Source organism: Mobula birostris, unplaced genomic scaffold (genome assembly GCF_030028105.1).
Source record: "Mobula birostris isolate sMobBir1 unplaced genomic scaffold, sMobBir1.hap1 scaffold_396, whole genome shotgun sequence".
NCBI lineage: Eukaryota > Metazoa > Chordata > Chondrichthyes > Myliobatiformes > Myliobatidae > Mobula > Mobula birostris.
Window position 1 is genome coordinate 377,223 of NW_027277049.1, and position 24,604 is coordinate 401,826.

Below are 24,604 nucleotides of genomic sequence, written 5' to 3' on the forward strand. Positions count from 1 at the left end.
ATGTTGGAAAGAAATGTTAAAACAATATTCCAGTACCCAAGTAAATGTTACTCCTGATCTGATGCAGCACAAAATAGAACACAGTAAGGTAAAGGACACTATAAATATGAAATAGCTTATATACATTGGTATTCGGTGACGTAGTGGTGATTGGGTAGGTTGAGGGGTGGGTTAGTGGGTGAAGGTGTTCAGTATTCTTACTGCTAGGAGAAAGTAGCCAATTTTGAGTCTGGGGGTCCTGGCGAGGATGCTAAGTAGCCTCCTCCCTGATGGGAGTGGGATGAACAGTCCATGGGCAGGATGGGTGGGTTACTTCATGGTATTTCTTTTTGTATAACAGAATCGGGTTTATTATCACCGGCAGGTAACGTGAGAGTAGTTAACTCTGCAGCAGTTCAATGCAATACATAATGCAGAAGAGCGAAAAAAAATACAGTAATAAATAAATTACAGTATACATATATTGAATAGATTTAAAAATGTGCAAAAGCAGAAATGCTGAATATTTTAAAAAGTGAGGTGGTGTCCAAGGGTTCAATGTCCATTTAGGAATCATACGGCAGAGGGGAAGAAGCTGTTCCTGAATCGCTGAGTGTGTGCCTTCAGGCTTCTGTACCTCCTAGCTGATGATAACAGTGAGAAAAGGGCATGCCCCGGGGGCTGGAGGTCTTTAATAATGGATGCTGCCTTTCTGAGACACCGCTCCTTGAAGATATCCTGGGTACTTCGTAGGCTAGTGCCCAAGATGGAGCCGACTAGATTTACAACCTTCTGCAGCTTCTTTCGGTCCTATGCAGTAGCCCCTCCATACCAGACAGTGATGCAGCCTCTCAGAATGCTCTCCATGGTACAACTATAGAAGTTTTTGAGTGTATTTGTTGACATACCAAATCCCTTCAAAATCCTAATGAAGTATAGTCATTGTCTTGCCTTCTTTATAGCTGCATTGATATGTTAGGACCAGGTTAGATCCTCAGAGATCCGGACACCCAGGACGTTGAAAATATGTCCTTGATGTCAGTGATGCGTTGGGCAGTTTTGATAACCTGTTGCAGTGCAGTTTCCGTACCATGCAGTGATGCAACACGTTAGCATGCTCTCAAATGTGCATCTCCGGGAGGCGTGGAAATGTGGGGAGCAAGAGGAAAGTAAAGGGGAAATTAGTATATTGCAAGAGTGCATTTCGGGATTATGCCGAGAGAGTGAGTTTCAACTGTTGGTGACAAAGCAAACGGAATCAGAGGAGCAACATAGAAATTTAATGTAATGCAGTAAAGCAAGTCTTTCCAAAGTATCTTCAGGCTGACTGAGCATTGTAAAATCCATCGGGAAGCTTGCTACTTGGAAGGGATTTGCCTGCCAAAAAAGGCAGGATATGATGAGGAACAGGAAGATGTAGATTATGGGATATAATCCTTCAGGACCACAGTCCAAGAGATTCCAGCAGCCAGTGAACCCCTCGGTGACGACCAGGTCGTTCCCTGATGAGTGAAACCCCCTTTTAGTCACACATCCGGCGAACTTCGACCCGCATGAATTATTCAATGCCGTCTATTAACAGTGGGTCCCCTGTGAACTCAATGACGACAAGGTTGTAAAATTGGTTCAGCTGGAAAACAAGGCAGGAGCCTCCTTGGGCGGTATGAAAAATGTAATTTTAGTGGGTGTGGGATTTAACAGAGGAGATCCTGTCGAATGGTTAAATAAGCGTAAGGAACAAAGCTGAAAACACCCCCACAGTGTTTGCAAGCTGCTTGTGGCATCATTTTGGAGGGGTTTATGATGCAGATTTAAATAGGCAAATTCTGTCAGAGATAGAGAGACAGTGCGGGTTTGAATTTCACTCTCACGTTTAGCTGAAATGTCCCAACCGATAATTTTGACCCTCCTGAGACCCACAACGAGCCGTGGGCGTTGTGTAGAATGAGCCAAGTGTGGGAGAAGGAAGTGCAGGAGTCGGGTACAGAACCGGCAGAGGTTTCAGGAGCAACTGGAATGTTCCTCCAGGAAAATGTAGAGGACACCGCGTGACGCGATGAGGGTCGAGGGAGGGAACGGCAGAGGTTCTGCTGAAGGAAAGCACCACAGTGCAGAGGTATATCATCATCCGAGCAGAACTGGCCGAGGTGAAACACCCGCGGGTGTACACAAATTCACTGTTTCACCCGGAGTGACGTGGCTCAGCGTGTTTCACCCGGAGTGACGTGGCTCAGTGTGTTTCACCCGGAGTGACGTGGGTCAGCGTGTTTCACCCGAAGTGACGTGGGTCAGTGTGTTTCACCCGGAGTGATGTATGACGGACAGAAATTTTATCCGAGCTCCATTGTAGATCAGTTTGGAATGTGAGGTCATGGAAAATTGGAAATTTTGTTAATGTCAGAATGTGATATTCCAAACAAGTTTTAATGTTTACTTGAGTATTATCAATCACTTCCAGCATTCTTTTCCAACCTTAGAGTTAAATGTTTACTTAAAGCTTGTATGATAGTCATTTAAAAGTTTTATTAACTGTTTAACCTCTGAAGAGTAGGTAATTTACTCTTTCATCCAAACTGTGTGGGGCCCCAGCCATCCATCTTTCCTTTAGACTACACAATAAAATTTTTTACTGTTGAAATGAACTGCTTGTTCTCTGTGCTTTTGTATTCACAAAGCTCAGGCATGGGTTTTTTTGTTTGGTTGTGCTTGTGTTTTAACTTTGTGTTCTTTTGGAATTGCTTTCGGAGAGACCCTGATTCTGCGCTGACAACGTGGTATACGGGTCAGAATGTTAGAAATGTTGGTGATTCGTTCTGGATGTGAAATTCTCACAATTCAGGTGCCCAGGTTTTAGTTATATTTGTGTTTTATAGTTGTGTTCTTTTATGTGTTTTCTTTGGAATTGCTGTGGGAGAGAGAGAGAAGGGCCCGATTCCACACTGGCCATGTGGAATCCAGTTTAATCCCCCTTGGCTCTATGAGGGGATTTCATTTTTAGCCTCTGTTCAGTATCAGAATCAATGTCACTGTCACATGTCATGAAACCTTTTCAGTGTTTTTGGATTCAGTTGTACATTTACTGCCACTTTTTTCTCCTGTTCTCTCTTTGATTCTTACTTTCTCTGTACCCCCTCTCCAAATGTTCTGCTCCTCACTCATGGGGAGTTATTAGCATGGTGACAGCGTTGGTGGAGGCAGCGAGTAACCATGCTAAGAAAAGGAACTTTTTCTGGTTGGCTGCTAGTGACTCGTGGTGTTCCGCAGGGGTCAGTGTTGGGACCACTTTTTACGCTGTATATCAGTGATTTAGATGATGGAATTGAAGGCTTTGTTGCCAAGTTTGCAGATGATATGAAGATTGGTGGAGGGGCAAGTAGTGTTGAGGAAACAGGTAGGCTGCAGAAGGACTTAGACAGATTAGGAGAATGGGCAAGAGAGTGGCAAATGAAATGCAATGTTGGAAAATTCATGGTCATGTACTTTGGTAGTAGAAGTAAATGTGCAGACTATGTTCTAAATGGGGAGAAAATCCAAAAATCTGAGATGCAAAGAGACCTTGTGGAGAACACCCTAAAGGTTAACTTGCACGTAAGACCATAAGACAAAGGAGCAGAATTAGGCCATTTAGTCCATCAAGTCTGCTCTGCCATTCCATCATGGCTGATCCCAGATCCCACTCAACCCCATACATCTACCTTCTCGTCATATCCTTTGATGCCCCGACAGATCAGGAAGCAATCAACTTCCACCTTAAATATACGCATGGGCTTGACCTCCACCACAGTCAGTGGCAGAGTGTTCCACAGATCCACCACTCTCTGGCTAAAAAAATAAATCCCCCTTACCTCTGTTCCTAAGGGTCGTCCCTCAACTTTAAGGCTGTGCTCTCTAGTTCTGGAAACCTCCCCCCCCCCCACCCCTCATAGGGAACATCCTCTACACATCCACCCTATCTTGTCCTTTCAACGTTCGGTGGGTCTCAGTGAGATTCCCCCCCCCCCCCCACACACACACACATTCCTCTGAAGTCCAGTGAGTACAGGCCCAAAGCTGCCAAATACCCCTCATATGTTTAGCCTTTCATTCCTGGAATCATCCTCGTGAACCCCCTCTGGACTCTCTCCAATGACAACACATCCTTTCTGAGATATGTGGCCCAAAACTGTTGACGATACTCCAAGGCAGAGTCCGTGGTGAGGAAGGCAAACGCCATGTTAGCATTCATTTCAAGAGGTCGAGAAATCAAGGGCAGGGCTGTGATGCTGAGGTTTTATAAGGCACTGCTGAGGCTTCATCTTGAGTATTTTCAACAGTTTGGGCTCCGGGCTCCTCGTCTAAGATGTGGAGGAGGTAAAGATGCGTTTGATGGTAGGATCTGTAGAGATCGACAGTGTACGGTGTGCTTCCAAATAACAGTTCCGGTTCACAACAGGTACTTTCGATCCTTTAATTACAAATCTAGCAAAGACGAACGATCTTTTTGTGATTCAAAAAGAACTAACAAAACTAAATTAGTGATATAATGACCAAAGTGTTAAATCAGTGTAACTAAGCGTTCTAATTAGCAATACCAGAATTGATGTTCTATGTGTATTTAAGCGGTGCAATAATGTTCCAGTTAACATCCCACTGAGCGATCGAATAGCGAACTAAGCGAATTTAGTCAAATAAGTTCCAATTAGCGGGAACAGACAAAAAAAACACTCTCTGTGGCTCAACACCTCTCCACAAGACCAAGCATGAATACATAACGATACTCATTTGCTTCTCCCACACCCCAATTCACGTGACAGGTTACCACAATAAACACGCCACAAAATACAATACAGACAGAAAATTGATACGTGGCGCCAATGCACAGGAATTAGATACGTAGCCCATACATGAACCCTTTGGAAGTGGAAGTCGTGGAGGATGCGGAGGTTCATGGGGCGGCAGGCAAGGACAAGGTGAACTCTATCCTTGTCAAGGCAAGGTGAAATGGGGAGACGCGGGTAAGGGCAGCATCGATGGAGAAGGAAGGGAAACCCCGCTCTCTGAAGAAGGTGAACACTTCTGATGTTCTGGAAAGGACAGCCTCCTCCTGGGAACCGATGCGGCAGAGACGAAGGAACAGAGAAAAGGGAATCGCGTTTTTATAGGAGATGGCGAGAAGAGATTATAGTCAAGATATCTGTGAGAATTGGTATAGATTCAATGAGAGTTATGAGGATGTTGCCGCGATCAGAGGGCCTGAGTGTGTCCAGGTCAGGTCCTGATTCCTCGGAATGCAGGAGAACAAGAGGTGACCTCAGAGGTTTATAAATCATGAGAGATTATAGGTTAGGTGGATGGTAGCAGTCTTTTCGCTGGAACAGGGGAGTTCCAAAGCTAACGGACGTTGATTTAGATTGAGGGGGGAAGATTTAAATGGGACTTGACGGTCAAAATTTTCAAGCAGAAGGTAGTGAGTATGTAGAATGAGCTGCCAGAGGTAGTGGTTGATGCAGGTGCAACAGAATCATTTAAGAAGCACTTGGATTGGGACATGGAGGGTGCGTCTTGTATCTCTGCTCAGTTGCTCAAAAACATTATAAGAACTTGGTGATTTAACATAAAACTGATTTTTTTTGTCACTTATCTGAAGTATTAAAATTCAGCCCATTTCAAGGGGCAATTATCAGCAGAAACAGCCTGTGACTGAGAGTGAAAAGGATTCGATACTCGATAATTAAAAGGAGCATCAACAGCAGAATATGATTTTTTCCCTGATCACTTGTAAACTTGTAGACTAGATAATCAGTCAAATCCCTTCAATATCATGGAGCAAGTAACATCTTTTCTTCAGCTTAAACTTGGTGTTTGAGAAAGTGTGATGGCTTTCTAAATGCCTCCCCACCCTTGCAGACACATGGGACTAGTTTAGACGGGAATATCGATTTCAAGATAACGATTAGAGCAGTCAGGCTGTGCTTTATCGCCCTCTTGAGCTTTAGGGTCTTGTCAGACCCTCTGCCATCCCCATGTGTCAAGAGATTAAACGTTCAAGGTAATTTATTGTCATTGTTCGGTACACGAATGGAAAGGAGAATGAAAGATTGTTACTCCGGATCCGATGCAGCATAAAAAAGTGTAATTTGAAATACTTAAGAGGGACTTCTTCACGAAGATAAAGACTCCTTAAGATGGTGGGCTCGTAGGTTATTGGCCACTGTAAATTGCCTCTACGAGTGAGTGGTAGAATCTGAGGACTGCAGGTTTGACGGTGATATGAGAGAATAACACATTTCAGGAGTGGCATAGACTCGATAAGTCGAAAAGCTATTTGATTCAGATTTATTGTTCATTTTGAGATTTCACCTTTTAAAATACAACCCTCCATCTAACTTTAAGACAATGAACTTTAAAATGTACTAACACATGTTAGAACTACAAATAACAATTCCTTTCAACCCCTTAAAATGGAGGGGTTTAAAAATAAAGGAGAACAGGACTGCAGCGCTCTCGTCAGCGATTAGGGATGTCACCACATTCCGACCTCCCACGCTTGCACATGCGCTCTACCTTCTCTCAATTACTCTCACTCCCACCCCCTTCTTGCATTCTGAATGGTTGGAGGAATAAGCAGTCCTCCGGTACTCCTCTTTTCGATTGGTATAGAAACGCTGTCAGTCAAAGCGGGGAGACCCACAGATGCGGGTTGGAGGAGGCGTGATTCGTATAAATCAGAGGCGGCAAAATAGTTGGAAGTAGAATTATCGGGTCTGGGGGAAACAGTTCTGACTCACCTGCCTCCATCTCAGACTGACACTGAATCACTTCGCCTCAGCCGGCCGTTTCCATAGAGACAGAACCGAGCGCGTCCAGCCAGGTCGTGACGGCACCATGAGCATGCGCACAGAGCTGTGTTGGCTGCGCCCCTGATGGGACTGGGGCGGCGTGTCCAGATGATAGATTTTCACTAGGAATAAATCACTAGGTCGGGTTTGGATGAGGAGAGCCAAAAACATTAGATTTGGGGTAGAATATGCTATCGATTTCAAGATAATGATTACTTTCATGTCTAATTGTGATAAACATCTTCAGCCGGTTAGATTGACGAAGGCTATTCGGAAGGATATTGGTAAAGTCAGCAATATATCTCAGTGTGTTTAGAGGGACGCCCTGGAAAATGCCTCGGTTTATATTGAAACGGTGGGGTTTTTTTTGATTTAGAAGGGTTATAAAAACATCACTCATTCACAGTTCTATGCTTTGCGTTGACGTGTATATCGGTTTGCGATCACGTTGGAGCGCGTAGCATATTGTGTGTACTCATTATAATAAAGTAATTGTATTTTCAGGGGTATTTATGATAGAAAAATGTCTCGCTAATGTTTTAACAGTTGCAATATTTTCTGTTATGTTTGTGGAGAGTACACGCTAAAATCTCAAAGACGGAGCATGGAACCACTTATTCAGAAGGCTGTATTTTGGGTGTAAAATCGGTGTCCAAGACGGAGCCTGGGCTCCTCACTTTGTTGCGCAGTATGTGCTGTCGATCTTGGAGTTTGGCTCAGAGGCACTCGGAAGTCAATGACGGTCTCTGTCCCGATGATATGGCGAGAGCAGAAAGATCATGTGACAGACTACTATTTCTGTCTGACCAGTGTGTCTGGTTTCTCTGCTAAAAACAAGAAATTCATTGAATACCCCAATCTGCCTTCAGCCACGAGACCTGTGCTGCATGAGACGGCCTTCCAGTACCGAAGCCAACACAGACTTGGAGACAAATGAGCCGGAATGGAAAACGATACTGATACAGATTTTGAACCCTTTACGCCGAGTGAGCCTCATCTGATAACTCAATCTGAGCTAAATGACCTGGTCAGAGACTTGGGTTTGTCAAAGGCAAAAGCAGAATTACTGGGTTCAAGACTGCAAGGATGGAATCTACTGTCACCAGGCACAAAATTTTCTGTAAAGGATTTTGATATTTGATGCAGATGTTTCCCAGAATAACTGATGTGAAGATTAAGAAGGCATTTTTTTTTTTGTTGGTCCACAAATCAAGCAGGTCATCAATGACCGACAACTCGAAGAGCTTCTTGTGGGACTGGAGAAAATCGCAGGGAAGGCATTGAAGGATGTTGTTGAAAATTTTGTCGCCAACTACAGAGCACCAATCTACGTGCGGCTGGTTGACAACGTGCTTCAAGCAACAAAACCATAAAGTGCAACAAGTCACCAAAGATTCATTTTATGCATTCCCATTTAGGCTTCTTCCCTGCAATTCTTGGCGCCGTCAGTGACGAGCATGGTAAAAGGTTTCACCGGGATGTTGCGGTCATGGAGAAATGGTATCAGGCAACTGGAATCCATCAATGCTGGCTGATTATTATTGGACATTTAAGCGAGAAGCCTCCGACACTGAGTACAAACGATAACCATCAACAAAACATTTTAGCTCAGTTGAACTATTGCAAATCATCAATTAAACTCATTGTATTCATAAAAGTTAATTACTTGTTTCTCCAAATTCCTATGTGATACAAGTAGTCTGAAATTACATTTGTTTTCACCTTCAAGCAGTCCATCATAACCACAAACCACTTCTGAGAAAGCAAAACTTTTGGGGAAATAAATGCTGTCCAGTATTAAATGTGCTGATTTAAAACAACCGTAGAAAATACTGAAAATGAAGGTTCGGAACGGGAGTAATGTGTTAGTACATTGGTAAGGGCAAAAATGAAGGTTCGGGGTGTTATTTCAGCTATTCCCCAATGTGTAACAATGGAGAATACTAGACACAATCTGAGAGGGGTAAAGTAATTTCGCCCAAGAGATTACAGATTTGGAGAATGTGATAGTTTGTTGTGTTTTTCTTATGAAGTGCTATCATCGGAAGTCTAGTTAGACTATTATTCAGTCAGAATGACCCTCCACCTGGTGTTTTCACTGCTAACGAGTGGGATGTGTTGCAGTTTCTTGCCGGGGGGGGGGATTGTGATGTGCAAAATGTGGAGGTGAACATGAATTTTGGAATTGTAGAGTTGGTGCAGAGGCAGGACGCTGCAACTGTAGGGTGTTCAGAGTGCTGCTTATTTAGGTTGCCCTGTTTCAGGAAATTCAAAAGGTGAAGATAGTGCATCGTATATTTAGCTGTGAGAAGATGGGATTCCTCTACATTTGTTGGGTTAAAAAAGACAGTTGCAGGGATTCGGATGGAGGTGGAGAGTGGGGGAGGTGGGGCATCTAGTGAGGTATTGATTCTTACAAAAGTATTTTCTTGTGTTTCTATGTGCTGTGGTTAATAAGGCATAAATCTGAGACTCAGATAGTGGTGAATGCAGCATCAAGGCATTTGGGATTTGTGGGAATTACTGCAGAATAGGTACATAAAGTACTTTGGAGAGAAGATTTGGGGAGTGATGGTAGAGAGAACGGGCTGGCGGCGGGGGTGGGGGGGGGGCTGCTGCCTGGGGAAGGGGCTGGAGCCAGAGGCTGATTGTACACAGTGTGCTACACATTGATCTGCTCCAATCAACTGACAGTTCTTCATTGGAATGTGAGAGGTCTGTAAGCCAACAGACAGGAATTTCAAGCATATCTTTTAAGCTTGGGTGTTCCCCTGAGTGTCATCTGTGTACGAGGAACTTGGCTGCGATCACATTTATCGTCTAAGATTTCGGGTTATAAGGTATGATAGACGTACAGCTGTGGGGTGGGGGGGGGGGAGTGTGCCACCTTTGTGAAGGAGGATTTATCGTATAGAATTCTGCCTTCTCCGGAAAATACTTTGGCTGAAGAGCCTGATGGTTGAGGGGTAATGATTGTTCCTGAACTCGGTAGTGTGAGACCTGACACTGCGTGGTGGAGGTCCCTGATGATAGGTGCTGCTTTCCTGCAGTAACACTCCATGTAGATATGGTCAATGGGGTAGGGGGAGGAGGGTTCATTCTCATTTTAATAATTTCTATTTCCTACCACTGCCTTTTCCTCATTTTTATCTCCATTTTTGCTGTTTATTTTATTAAAGCACCGCTTCACATCTGCCCCTGTTCTTTTCCTCTTTACATTCCTGTTCCTCATATTGCCTGTTTTAAGGACATTCTGCTGGAGTTACCCTCGCTCCATTCCTTACTGAGGTTCAGCCAGGAGGATCACCCTCTGATGACGTAGTGTTACGTACGCAAAGGTTTAAAAGAACCAGCAGCAATAGAATACACCTGGAGTCTGGTCCTGATGTTAAAAACCATGATTTTATTAGTAACTACGTAATATAGTAACTTAAACCAGGTAAACCAAGAGTTAGCAGTGTTATGCCTGTATCGGTATAAATAAAGTTCCCAAACTCATTTAAGCTCAGGTGGCAGGAGTTACAGTCTTACAGTGGTATGTAAGAAAGTTCAGTTCAAGCCACGGAACTGAGGTGAGAGAGGTATTTGTAATCCAAATAAACAGGTGTTGTCGATCTTCCCAATGTCCCCTGAATCCTTCAAGTTACCCAAATGTGACTACACTAAGGGTACCGTCTTCAAGTGGTAAAACTACCAACCCAGGCGAGGGTTAGACACACCGGTAGGTCCCACAGGGTCACCCTTACACGCACTGTGATAGCGACTGATCGATCTCTCTTGATTGACCCTCAACCCACCCTTGTGGGCACTCAGAGTTCATTCAGTGACTCCTTCGTCCTGTATCTTCAGGAAAGACAGTTGACCTTGTTTAAATACACACACGCTGAACACCAGCTGTCCATCATGTAACTCCTCCTCTCTCTCTAGGGCAACTCAGTCAGTTAGCAGTAGAAGACAGCTGCTTTTCGTAACGCTGTCTCTCTGTCCTCTTCCCCCCCCCCCCCTTAAAGGCATAGTCTATAACGAATGAAACTTAAGGTCCTATCACAGTAGCTTCCTGTCAAGGGTAAGTTGTCATTCTCATTTCTTCTCGTAATATCTCACATTGACAGGGCTAATGTTATTGAGTTACTGCAATGTGAACTGTGAGCTCTTTTGCAAAGTTCTACAAATGTGAGTTGTTGCCCTATGACAGCAAGATGAGCTATCAATGTTATTGTTATAATCCATCAACATGAAAGGTTTAGGTATGGACTAACTATGTGAATTGTCAGTTGTTGCTATCATAGTCATTCAACATGAGTTGCTGACTGAATTAGCTATCAGGGGGTGTCATATCATCAACATTGCTGTAGTGCCCTATTAATATCAGTCTGTGTCACATCATAAACATCATTGCTGTAGTGCCCTATTAATGTCAGTCTGTGTCACATCATAAACATCATTGCTATAGTGCCCTATTAATATCAGTGCTTGTTACTCTGCTCTCTCTCTGCCTTAAAGATGTAAGCTGTAGTGGAAGCATTCTTTCGACACCCACTTCTCTTGTTGGAATGTTCTATTGATAGGAACGTCATTGCAATAGCTTGCCACTGCTACTTCCTTTTGGAATGTCCTGTTGAGGATATTGTAATGCTACATTTATTATTCTTGGATTACTTTTTAAGTGCCAGTTTTCATAATATTCTATGAATGAGTTGTTGACGTAATGTTTTATCAATATGAGTTATTTCTGTCCAACCTGCTGAGTTCATCCAACATTTTGTGTGTTTTGCCTTGGATTTCCATCGGCGATTTCCATCTATGGATTTTTCTCTTGTTTGTGAGTTATTCCTGTAGTGGCTTATCAATATCATTTGTTGTAATGTTCTGTTGATGGGTTATCCTGCTCCCTGGCCGATATCCTATGTAAAGGGTTAGGGGGAGACGGCAGGAAAATGGGGTTGAGAGGGATAATAAATCAAACCATGATTGAATGGTGGGGAAGGCTTGACTTGATGGGTCGAATAGCTTAATTCTGTTCCTATGTCTTATGGTCATGTGTGCAATTGTTGTAGTGCCAATCAATGTCCAAGGTTGATGTTTTACCTGATCAGAATCAGAATCCCCCTTAATATTACCGGCATCTGTTGTTTTGTGCGTCAGTACCTAGCAATACATAATGGTTTAACAACGTACGGCAGAATGTTTCCCGGCGGAAGGCAAGGCAAACCAGTGCTGTAACCTGCCAACTACATCATTTCCCAACATGTCAGAGCGGCGTGGAGGGAAACGGTCTGCCAACTGGAAATTCCAGATGCTACCGATGATGATGAAAGTACAATAAAAAGTGCGTATGCATATATATTAATTATATATACACATACACACTTGCAGACCTCTGTTAGTTCAGATTGCCAACAACAGCTCCTCAACAATCTCCCTCAGCACAGGTGCACCACAGGGCTGTAGGCTTAACACCTTGCTCTACTCACTTTATACTAATGACTGAGTTTAAACACAGCTCCAATATTTAGGTTTGCCAATGGCACCGCTGTCATTAGCCAAATTAAAGGTGGTGACACAGTCTATAGGAGGGAGATTTAAAATGCAGCTGAGTGGTGTCACAGCAACAACCCCTCACTCAATGTCAGCATGTCTAAGGAGATTATTGACGTCAGGAAGAGGAAACCGGAGGTCCATGAGCCAGTCCTCATTGGGAGGTCAGAAGTGGAGAGGGTCATCAATTTTAAACTTCTCGGTGTTATCATTTCAGAGGACCTGTCCTGGGTCCAACATGTAAGTGCCATTAAGAAGAAGGCACAGCACCACCTCTGCTTTCTTGAGAGTTTGTGAAAATTGGGCATGACAAATAAAACTTTGACAAACTTCTGTAGATGTGTGGTGAAGAGTATATTGACTGGTTGCATTATTTGTTTGTTTGTTTAGAGACACTGCATGGATTAGGCTCTTCAAGCCACACTGCCCACAACCTCGATTTAACCCCGACCTAACCACAGGACAATTTACAATGACCAATTAACCTACCCCATACGTCTTTGAGAGGACCCGGAGAAAACATGCACATTCCACAGGGAGGATGTATAAACTCCTTACAGACAATGCTGGAATAGGACTCTGACACCAAGCAGTGATACTGTCGCGCTAACAGGTATGTTACCTTGGCATCTTAGCCTTGTACAGAAATGCCGACAAAAAAGTAGTGGATATGGTCCTGTCCATCATGGGTAAATCCCTCTCCACCATTGAGCACATCGATACGGAGCACTATTGCAGAAAAGTATCACCCATCGTCAAAACTCCTGCCATCTAGGCGGTACAGGAGCCTCAGGACCTGAACCAACAGTTATTACTCCTCAAACATCAGGCTTTTGAAATGGGATAACTTCACTCAACTTCAGTCACCCCATCACTGAACTGATCCCTCAACCTTTGGACTGACTTTCAAGGATTCTTCATCTCATGTCCTCAATATTTATTGCTTATTTATTACTTTGTCATTTTTCTTTCTTTTTGTATTTGAAGTTCTTTTTGCGCATTAGCTGTTGCTCATCATGTTGGCTGTGGGTTTTCATTCATTTTATTGTTTTTCTTGTATTTACTGTGATTGCCTGAATGAAAATGAATCTCAGGGTTGTATGAGGTGGCATATATGTACTTTGTACTTTGAACTTTGAATTTTGTAGACAACATACACCCTCATCAATCATATTCATTCTTCTCAAAACATTCAATCAAGTATGAGTCATGTGACAACCCCTGCACAGGGCCAGCTAATAATCCATTCCTTTCCAAATGCAAGAACATCCTGTCCATAAAAATCTTCTCCAATAATTCCCTACTATTTTATAATGTCCTGCCTGGCCTGATTGCCTTTCTTAAACAAAAGAACAACACTCCAGTCTTCTGTAACCACACCTATGACTAAAGAGAGTACATGATCTCTGTTAAGGCCTTGGCAATCTCCCGCCTTGTCCTTCTTGGTGAATACTGACATGAAATTCCCATTTAATCCCACACCCACTTCCTCTGGCTCAAAGTATCAATGCCCTCATTTGATCTTGAGTAGACCAATCCTTTTCCAACCTTCCAATTGTTTTTAATATGCATATAAAATACCTTGGAGTTTTTCTTTCTGCTATTTGCCAAGGATATTTCATGGTTCAATTTAGCCTCTCTGATTCCTTGTTTAAGTTATTTCTTGCTTTCTTTAGACTTCTCAAGGGCCTTGTCCAATTTCAGATACATAAACCTTGCATAGAACATAGAACATTACAGCACAGCACAGGCCCTGTGGCTCCTGATGTTGTCCCAACCTTTTAAAGTACTCCAATCTATCCCTTCCCTCCTACATGGCCCCCATTTTCCTATCATCCATGTTCTGTTCTGTTCCCTCTGGTTCTAGACTCCTCCACCTCCTCTCCACATCCACTCTATCTAGGCCTTTCAACATTCGATAGGTTTCAATGAGATCCCCCCTCATTCTTCTAAATTCCAGTGAGTATAGGCCCACGGCCATCAAACACTCCTCATATGATAACCCTTTCATTACCAAAATCATTCTTGTGAACCTCCTCTGACCCTCTCAAATGTTAGAACATCCTTTCTTAGATAACGGGCAGAAAACTGCTCACAATACTCCAAGTGAAGCCTCACCAGTGCCTTATAAAGCCTCAACATTCTTGTTTTTATATTCTAGCCCTCTCAAAATGAATGTTAATATTGTATTTGCCTTCTTCGCCATCAACTGCAAGTTAACCTTTAGGGAATCCTGCATGAAGACTCCCAAGCACCTTTGCTCCTCTGATTTTTTAAAAAATTTTCTGCCCATTTAGAAAATCATCTACACTTTTGTTTCTCCTACCAAAGTGCATGACCATACACCTCCCAATGCTATATTCCATCTGCCACTTTGCCCGTTGTCCAAATCTGCCTAAGTGCTCCTGCGACCTTCCTGCTTTCTCGCCACTACCTGGCCCTTCAACTATCTTCCGGTCTTCCACAAACTTGGCCACAAAGCTATCATTCCGTCATCCAAATCACTGAGATATAAGATAAAAAGAAGCAATTCCAAAACCTGACTACTTTGGAGCACCACTAGTCACTGCCAGCCAACCAGAAAAAGCTCCCTTTATTCCCACTCTTTGCCTTCTGTCAATCAACCAATCCTCTATCCATTCTGGTATCCTTCCTGTCTGTAATACCATGGGTTTTTATCTTGTTAAGCAGCCTCATAAGTGGCACCTTGTCAAAGGCCATATGAAAAATTGAGTACACATCGACCGATTCTCTTTTGTCTATCCTACTTGTTGTTTCCTCAAAGAATTACAACAGATTTGTCAGGCAAGATTTTCCCTTAAGGAAACCGTGCTGATTTTAACTTATTTTATCATGTGCCTCCCAGTACCTTGAGACCTCATCCTTAACAATCAACTCCTACAACTTCCCAATCACTGAGGTCAGGATAATTGGCTTATAATTTCCTTTCTTCTGCCTCCCTCCTTTCTTGAAAAGTGGAGTGACATTTGCAATTTTCCAGTCCTCTGAAACCATGTCAGAATTTTATGATTCTTGAAAGACCAGTACCAATCCCTCCACAGTTTTCAGAATCCTGGAGTCCATCTAGTCGAGGTGACTTATCCATCTTCAAACCTTTCAGCTTCCTAAGCATCTTCTCCCTAGTAATAGCAATTGCACTCACTTCTGCCCACAACAGTCTCAAATTTCCGGCATACTGCTAGTGTCTTCCACAGTGAAGACGGATGCAAAATATCTATTTCCTTGTCCCCCATTACTACGTCTCCAGTGGTCCGGTATCTACTCTCACCTCTCTTTTACTCTTCATATATCCGGAAAAAAACTTTTGGTATCTTGTCTAATATTATTGGCTAGCTCACCTTCAAATTTTATCTTTTCCCCCCTTGTAGCCTTTTCAATTGCCTTCAGTAGGTGTTTAAAAGCTTCCCAAATCTCTAACTTCTGACTAATGTTTGCTGTATTATATACCCTCTCTTCTGGGTTTTATGTTGTCTTTGACTTCCCTTGTCAGTCACGCATGTATTATCCTGTCTTGAACAATCATGATGAATGGTCGAACGTACTTCTTCCTATAGATGCTGCCTGACCTGCTGTGTTCACCAGCAATTTTTATGTATGTTGCTTGAAATTCCAGAACCTGCAGATTTCCTCGTGTTGAACATTTCTTCTCCTTTTGGGATGTATTTATCCTATGCCTTCTGAATTTCTCTCAGAAACTCTAGCCATTACTGTTCTGCCATCATCACTGCTAATGTTCCCTTCCAATCAATTTTAGCCAGCTCCTCTCCCAAGCCTCTATAACTTCCTTTACTCCACTGTAGTACTGATAGATCTGACTTCAGCTTCTCCCTCTCTCAAATTGCAAGATGAAGTCTAGTATATTATGATCACTGCCTCCTAAGGAAGGGTTCCCTCACCTTAAGCTCCCTAATTAAATCTGGTTCATTATACAACTTTCAATCGGGAATAGCCTTTCAGCTACTGGGCTCAACCAGAAGCTGCTCTAAAAAAAAATCCATCTCATGGGCATTCTACAAATGTTCTCTCTTGGGAACCATTACTGTTGTGTTCATTATTGAGGGATAGTGCGAAGCACACCAGGACACAGCATGCAGGATATTCAACTGAACTTTATTGATAACTTTGTACAACGTGTGAATTTCTCCCATGTGGGAGTGGTTAACTGAATTATATAAGAATAACTATTAACCACCTACATCTCCCCTTGGTGGGGAGGAGAAAAACTAGGTGTGTATTTCTTGTCTCTTGAACTACATTAAAATTATAATCACTGAAATTGAGTGATTCGGTTCACTTTACCCAAAGCATGTAACTTGTGCCTCTTACATAAACATAAAAAAGAATTGCCAACGTTATAACTGTCTTTCTCATTGTTTTTAATGGTTTCTCTCTCTTTGCTTTTCCATCTTTTTTCACCAATTCTGTTTTTTTTAAGAACAGTCTCATTTTATGAAATGTTTTTACATTAGAACTCTTTTTTTTGAAAAAAAAGACAACTATATCTAACGGAGGTCAGGGTAAATTACCTGAACACCCTGGCAAAGTGAGAGGATTATTCTGCCTCCTTAGTCACTTGCCCTAGGCTATTAGGCTATGGAGTACATCTCTGGTGGGACAGATAAACTACCCAATCTGTTATAGGTTCCCAGAAGTGTTGGAGCAGATGGAGATTCTTGAACAGGTGCATCCACCTTGGGTAAGTGGTCCTTGTTATAAGGATCAGCCCACTCCATTTCTTTCTCTACCTTTTGTGGACTTTGAAGGTGCACGAGCCCACACCTGTTCTACCTGATTTCACCTTGCGATGCTCTGCTCACAAACGATTGAGGTGCACGCTGCCGGACTATTGTTCCTTTGGTGAATTAGTCTGGGACCCAAGCAGCTTCACCATTCCGGAGTGTCTGTGTCTGAGATCATGCATGCTCTTTGTTTTCTCACACTGTGTTGTCTCAGAATTTTTACTTTAAGTCTGGTAAGTGAGGTTGGAGAAGGGAAGGAAGTACGAGCAGACTTGTTCTCAGTCAGCCCATCGACAGCTCTGATGGACTGTAGCCATTTGCAAGAGGAATGGAGCAATAAGCAGGTAGTGTTTTGCCTTCAGTAGGAGACTCTTAACAGTTGGCACTGCTCTTTCTGCCATGGGTAGTGTGATCTGTTTGTCTGGTGCTTGAACTCATAGTTCCTAGCAAAGGCTTTGAATTCTGAGTAACTGAATTGTGGACTGTTGTTTGGCACAAGTGTCTCTGGTCATGATGAGTGAATACAGCTTTCCGGTGCTGTATAACTGTTGCTGAAGATGCAGAGGACAGCTTGGACATCTCAACATTCTGTGAGTACCAATCCATAGTGAGAAGATATTTGTCTGTTTTCAGCTCAAAGCTGGCCATGTTTGCAATTTGCCATGGAACGCCTGGGAATTCTGTGGGTCAGGGAGGTTCAGCGTGATTTTCGTGCAGATTTCACATTGCATAATCTCCCAGTTGTGTGCTCAAACCAGGCCCCCCACACAGATTGCCTTGCTCTTAAGCAACATTGTTTGATGCCTTGATATCCTTCGTGGATTTAACTGATGATTTTGGCGTGCATAGAAGCAGGAGTGATAAGTCTGTAACTTTAGCAGCAAACCAGCAAGAATGGAGAGTGTGTCTCTTTCGAGCCAGTGTGCTCTGAGTGTGTGAGCTTCTTTTGGAACAGCTGGCCATCCATGCTTGCAGTATTGCATGACTTTGCTGCATAGTTGGTCCACTTTCCACTCAGCCCAAATTTCATCCAGTTCACCCTGTGATGCAGGAAAGCTTTCATGTACCTCAGCTAAGCAGATGTTGGTATCTTCCATGGGGTGGAGACATCTTCTGTCCACTCACTTTTGCATGGCATCCTCGACAGAGTGTCTGGTATTGATGGGGATATGTTCAATGTAATAACAGTATCGCATAAGCCTCATTCTGAACCTTTGTAGACGTGGAGGTAAGTCATCCAAGTGTCTCGAGTTGAGGAGGCTAAGAAGTGCTTGTGGTCTGTTTCAAGTAGGAATTTAGTGCCTATCAAGTAGCAGCTGAAGCGTTCACAAGCCTACATGAGATCCAGTATCTCCTTTTTGATTTGGGCATAATGCTGTTCAGTAGGAGTCAGTGCCCTTGATGCATATGCCACCGGTTTCCACACACTACTGCAACGTTGTATGAACACTCCCCCTAGTCCAAGGGAAGAAGGGTCTGCTGAGACCTTGGTTGCTTTGTTTGGATCAAAAAACACCAATATTGGTAAAGAATAGCTTTGCTTTAAGTGATGAGAATGATTTCTCTTGTGGTGCATCCCAGGTCCAAAAGTTTCTCACATAGTGGCTTTTTTTTTTCTCTGCCAAATCTGGAATGAGCTTACCCAGCTGGTTTTCCATGTCAAGGAAACGGTGGATCTCTGATATATTCGTAGGTTGTTCCATGTTCCGAACTCCTGCCAGTTTGTGGGAATCTGCTTGCACTCCCTTTGAGGACAGTTGATGGCCTAAGAACTTCATCTCCGACTTTGCAAATTCACATTTCTTTTTGTTCAGGGTGATTCCAGCCTGTTTCAGTTTCTCCAAGGCAGCTTCCACTCTTTTGTCATATTCCTCACTTGAGCCTCCAAAGGTAAGTATGCCATCCATGGGGCAGGCTACACCTTCCAGTCCCTCCAGAATTTGGTTCTTCCTCATCTGAAAGAGTCCAGGGGCAGATGAGATGCCAAAAGGTAGTCTCTTAAAGGCATAGCATCCATATGGTGTGATAAAAGTTGTGAGCTTCCGTGACTCAGGAACTAAATGGATCTGCACAAACCCTGACTTTGCATCTAGTTTGGTGAAGAACTTTGCTCCATCCAGTATACCCAATGTGTGCTCAACAGAGGGCAGAATAAAATTCTGCCTCACTGCATTGTTCAATTTTGTTAGATCAACACAGATACTCATTGTGGCATCTGGCTTGGGAAAAGGAGCAATGCCTGCACGCCAGTTAGTAGGTCCATTCACTCTGGTTATGATGTCAAGTGCCTCCATTCTTTCAAGTTCAGCTTTGACTGTTCATCAGTGGTAGGGGTCACTCGTGGCCTCAGTGGGATAAGGTACTTTTCTTTCTGTAACCCCCTCCCCCCCCCCAGGCCTGTGAACAACTCCGGGTACTCTCCTGCCATTGAATATTGTTTTGTGAATCCAACCTTGCAAAGAGGTTCAGCTTCTTGATGGTATGTCATCCCAGTAATGGTAAGAAGAGATTCTGGACAATAGAGACATCCTGTTTTAACTGCTTCTCATTTTTACGGATAGAAGGAGTAAACATTCCTTTCACTCTGAGCTTATGTTTCCCTGGGCCCATGAGCACTTTCTTTGTTACATTTAGCATAATGCCTGTTTTCTTCACCAGTTTAGTGAACAGATATTGGGGGATGGCCGTGACATCTGCCCCAGTGTCTATTTTGAATGTCACTGTCTCATTTTGCAACTGAATAGTAGTACACCAGCCTTGTCTATTTGAATCTAGAGCTCCAAGAAAAGCTCACTTTGTTTGGATCATGGTCGTCTTTGACCTCCTGAAGAACTTTTTGAGTGACACTTATATATATTTATAATGTCCAACTCTGTTGCATTGGTGGCATTTCACTTCTGCTGGACAGAGCTCTTTGACATGAATATAGACTTGCTGTATCTCCTGCAGAAGGACATTTTACCTGCCCTTTGTTTTGCTTGCCTGTTTTGTTTGAGCTGACCTCTACCGTCACCTCTTCCTGTAGTCTTGCTAACTGCACCTTCTTTGTACCCTTCATTTTGTAGAGCTTCCAGCTGTACCTCAGCAACATTTTCATGCCCCAGTTCTTCCTGTTGGTGACAAGCATTCTCGCTATGCCTGACCATAGTAATAGCTTTCTTTAGTGTGACATTTACCTGCAATTGCAGTCTCTCTGACAATTTTGTGTCCAGTAGCCCGACAACAATTCTGTCTCTAAAGAGCTCATCTCTCAGATTTCCATATGCACAGTTGTCCAACAGGGCATACAATGCTGTGATGAAGTCATTTACACTTTCATCTGGCTCCTGTTTTCTGGAGTTGAACTTTGCCCTCTCGTATATCACACTTTGCTTTCCTGTGAAATATTTTTTGAATTTGTCCCGCACTGTTTTATACTCCTTTTTCTGAGCATATCAGACCTAATCCACCCATGATGTCATCAGCTTTGTCACCCATGCAGTATATCAGTGTGCTTACTTGATGCTCTTCTGAAGCCTGAATGAGATTGCTTGCAACCCTAAGTTTCCTAAAGTGTCTCAGCATCTCAAAGTCCCAGGTTTAGAAAAATCAAATGTATCAGTGGGGAGCTTTATTAGGTAAGTAGAAGTAGGTACTGTAAGTATTTGCACATTTTCCTGTTTGCTAATATTTTATTTACTCGGACTACAAAAGTCATCTTTTCTCTCCCAGAGAGTTTGACTGTCTGCTCTGCTATGTTTGTGTCTCTGTACACTTCCCCAGGATAGTGGCCCATGGATTATTACAGTGCATCCACTTTTGGGTACAGCCTGAATGTGTTGCCTAGCAACCCTAGCCAGTTCTCAGCTCACGCAATGCATACAATTGGCAACTAGTACAGGCAGTTTAGGTTGATGAGTCTGGATATTTTTCATAAACATAGGAGAACATGGACAGTATTACTGTAAATTCTTTCTCGTTGGCAATCTCACTTGGTCTGTAGCACCAATTCATCGATGATCAACCACCCTGGCACCATGTTGTGCTCATTATGGAGGGAGAGTGCAGAGCACACCAGGATGCCAGCATGCAGAATACTGAACTGAACTTTACCGATAACTCTGCTGCTAGTGTATGTTAACTCCTCCCCTATGAGAGTGACTAACTGAGTAGCATAGCAATAACCTATTAACGACCTCTACAATAAATAACCTGATTTTCCCAATCTACCTGCATATTGAAATCCCCCATGACTATCACGACATTGCCCTTTTTACATTTTTTCTATTCCCTGTTGTAATTTGTAGCCCACATTCTGGCTACTGTTTGGAGACCTGTATATAACTCGCATCAAGGTCTTTTTATCTTTTCAGTTTCTTAACTCTACTACATGGTTTCTATATTTTCCAGTTCTGTTGCCCATCTTTCTAAGGATTTGATTCCATTTTTTACCAACAGAGCCACTCACTCGTGTCTACCTGATTGTCATTTTGATACAATGTGAATCCTTGATGTTATGCTCCCAACTATGATCTTTTTTCATTTTCACTACACTGCCTCTGCTTGTAAACCAACAGCCCTAATCTAATCCCTATCATCCTCCTGCCAAATTAGGTTAAACCTTCCCCAACAGCTCTAGCAAATCTACCCTCAAGGATATTGCCCCCACCCCCAAGGTTCAGGTGTAACCCATCCTTTTTGTACAGGTCATGCCATCTACAGAAGAGATCCTAATAATTCAGAAATCCTGTCCCCTGCACCAATTCCTCAGTCACACATTCATTTACCTACACATCCTATTCCTTCCTTCACTTGTGCGTGGCCTAGGCAGCCATCCAGAGACTACTACGCTGGAGGCCCCGTTCTTCAGCTTTCTACCTAACACTCTAAATTCTCTTTTCAGGACATCCTCCATTTTCCTACCTACGTCATTGGTGCCAACTTGTACCAATACTCTGGCTGCTCCCCTCCCCCTTTAGAATGCTGTGGATCTGATCCGAGATGTTCCTGACCCTGGCCCCTGGGAGGCAACATACCATCTGGATGGATCTTCATGTCTACAGAATCTCATGTTGACTCCTCTAACACTGGAATCCCCTATCACTACTGCAGACCTCTTCTCCACAGCCCTCCCCCCGCCCCACCCCTGCCACCTTCTCTTCTGAGCCACAGTGTCAGATTCAGGCTACGCCCACACTAGACTGGATAATTTTGAAAATGCCGGTTTCGCATAAAAATGATAGGCGTCCACACCAGGTGTTTTTGAAAATATCTCCGTCCACATTAAAACGGGTATTTGGGAGAATCTCCTCCTACTGGGCATGCGCAGGACACACCTACAGAAAACAAGTGAAGAGGAAACAATATACTTGGTGCACGTTTGTCCAGTTACAGACTAGAAAAACTTAAAAGGAAATTGTCAAACAACAGATAGCTGTTGGCTCTCGCGCAGGAGGGTTTAAAACTAAAAAAAAAAACAAATACTGGAGCGTATGGAGGCAACCAACAGGGAGTTCATGGACAGAATGACCCGGCTGACGACAAACATTGAAAAACTGACTAACTCTGTTGCAGAGGGTTTGCAATGATGAGGAATATGATGGCTCCCCCCCAGTACTTTTCACCGCCACAATACCAGCCTCACAGCCACTACAATAGCTACACATACGGACACACAGACCCCCGGGTGGCCCCACCAATATCTTGCCCACTCCCACAGAGGGGTCACCCTGGAAACATTTCCTACAGCCATAGTCTCTTCATCGATGAAAGGGACGACAGCTACAACTAAATGCAATAAGGCTTGTTACTGGGCAAAAGTGAAATTTGCTGTTACCTCATTTGTTTGCCTTTACTTTTGCCATGTCTTTCTGTATTATTTTGCTGTATTTAACATGTGCAATAAAACGAGTTACTGGGAAAAAGTGATTTTATTTTTTACCTGAGTAAAAGTGAAACTTACAATTTTACTTTTTTGGCCTTAACATTTTCACATCTACGCCAAAAATAAGCTACTACTTAAAAATGACATTTTGGAAGTAGTGACAATGGCATCTATTGAGTGTTTGCACAAGCAATACATTAATAAAGCACCTTGTTAAATGTATAAAACATGTCTGCATCACTACTATCTGGTATTTCAATACAATGTTACATTAGGCTATTGTCAGATATTGTTGTTGTGGTGTTGCAGGTTGTGTTCAGGAAAACAATGAAATGCAGCGCTGTCGCTACCATCTGTTACGGCACGTCATGACAGTGTTTTTAAAAAGCTCCGGTTACCCCGTCCACACTACACCGCCCAGCCAGCGTTTTCAGATTTAAACACTCTGGAGAGCGTTTTAGAAAAGCTCCGTTTTTGGGGGAGGAAAATGCTGTTTCAGTGTGGACGGAGGGTCAAAACAAAGAGAAAAAGCTTCGGTTACGGATTTATCCGGGCTAGTGTGGACGTAGCCTCAGTGCCAGAGACCTGGTCAGGGAGGTTGACCCCCTCAACAGTATCCAAATTGATATACTTATAATGGAGGGGAATGGCCACTGGGGTGGTCTACATTAGTTACCCATTTCCTTTCCTTCTCCTGACAGTCACCCAGGTACCTGCCTCCTGCAACCCAGTGGTGACTATGTCCCTGTAGCTCCTATCACCACCTCAGTTTCCCATATGAGCTGAAGGTCATCAAGCTGTTAAGTTTATTAACATTGGCATCGAGCTGCAGCTCCTTGGTAAATTTTGTGCTAATGTAGTTATCAGGGAGGCTGGTTACTATATGCCGGTTACTATAATCCCCCATCAGTCCCAGCGTTGTAGTTCTGGACCTTCAAGGCCAACCCTGCTCTATCAATAACAGCTAATGTTACAGTATCTTCTCAGTGCCGGAAGCTGGACTGCCTTGTTGTGAATGTTGAAATGCTCAATCAATTTTAGTTTTGATGTGTTGCCACAATAACAAGTTGTTAAATCCCAGTGATTTCAGATGAGCTGTTGTTCTGATATAATGTGTGTTTTGATGTTTGCTGATATAATATTCATCAAAATAGTTGCTGTTGGTATACCTTGTAACTTCATCAGTGCGGCAACACCTCAAATGGCCCTCAGAAAATCGTAAGTAGAAATAAGTCTCTTGGCCACTCTAGTCCATTCCCCCATTCACTACCCTCCTTCCCTGGTCTACCTAGCACCTCTGCCACCCTTCCCCTCATCTTTGTCTACTATCTTCCCTTTTACCCAGGCCTCATCTCCTATTCTGTGCCAGATCCCTGTAGTCCTCAATTCCTTCATGTTTCAAAAACTTATTTACTTTTTTTTTTAAAAAATCCAATCATTTACTTTTCATAACCCTTTGAAGATGGAAATTCCATTGAATCCACACCCTCTGCTGAGGTTGTTCATACGCACTTCGTTTCAAGTAACCACTCTCTAATCTTTTAACTATACCCTGCTGTTGGAGATTCCTCCACTAGTGGAGCAAAAACATCAACGATCCCTTTGCCTCCACAGCTGTTGTCTGATTCACTGAGTTCTTCCAGCAG

The 24,604-nt window shown here is 43.1% G+C and overlaps 1 protein-coding gene across 1 annotated transcript in view; it reads right to left on the bottom strand.

The window, feature by feature from the left end:
• Positions 1–24,604, bottom strand: part of LOC140193142 (uncharacterized) — a 99,823-nt gene that overhangs the window by 62,142 nt on the left and 13,077 nt on the right. The window contains exon 2 of the mRNA XM_072250557.1: positions 4,684–4,692. Coding sequence (XP_072106658.1) covers positions 4,684–4,692 — 9 coding nt within the window. The remainder of the gene's footprint in view (positions 1–4,683; positions 4,693–24,604) is intronic.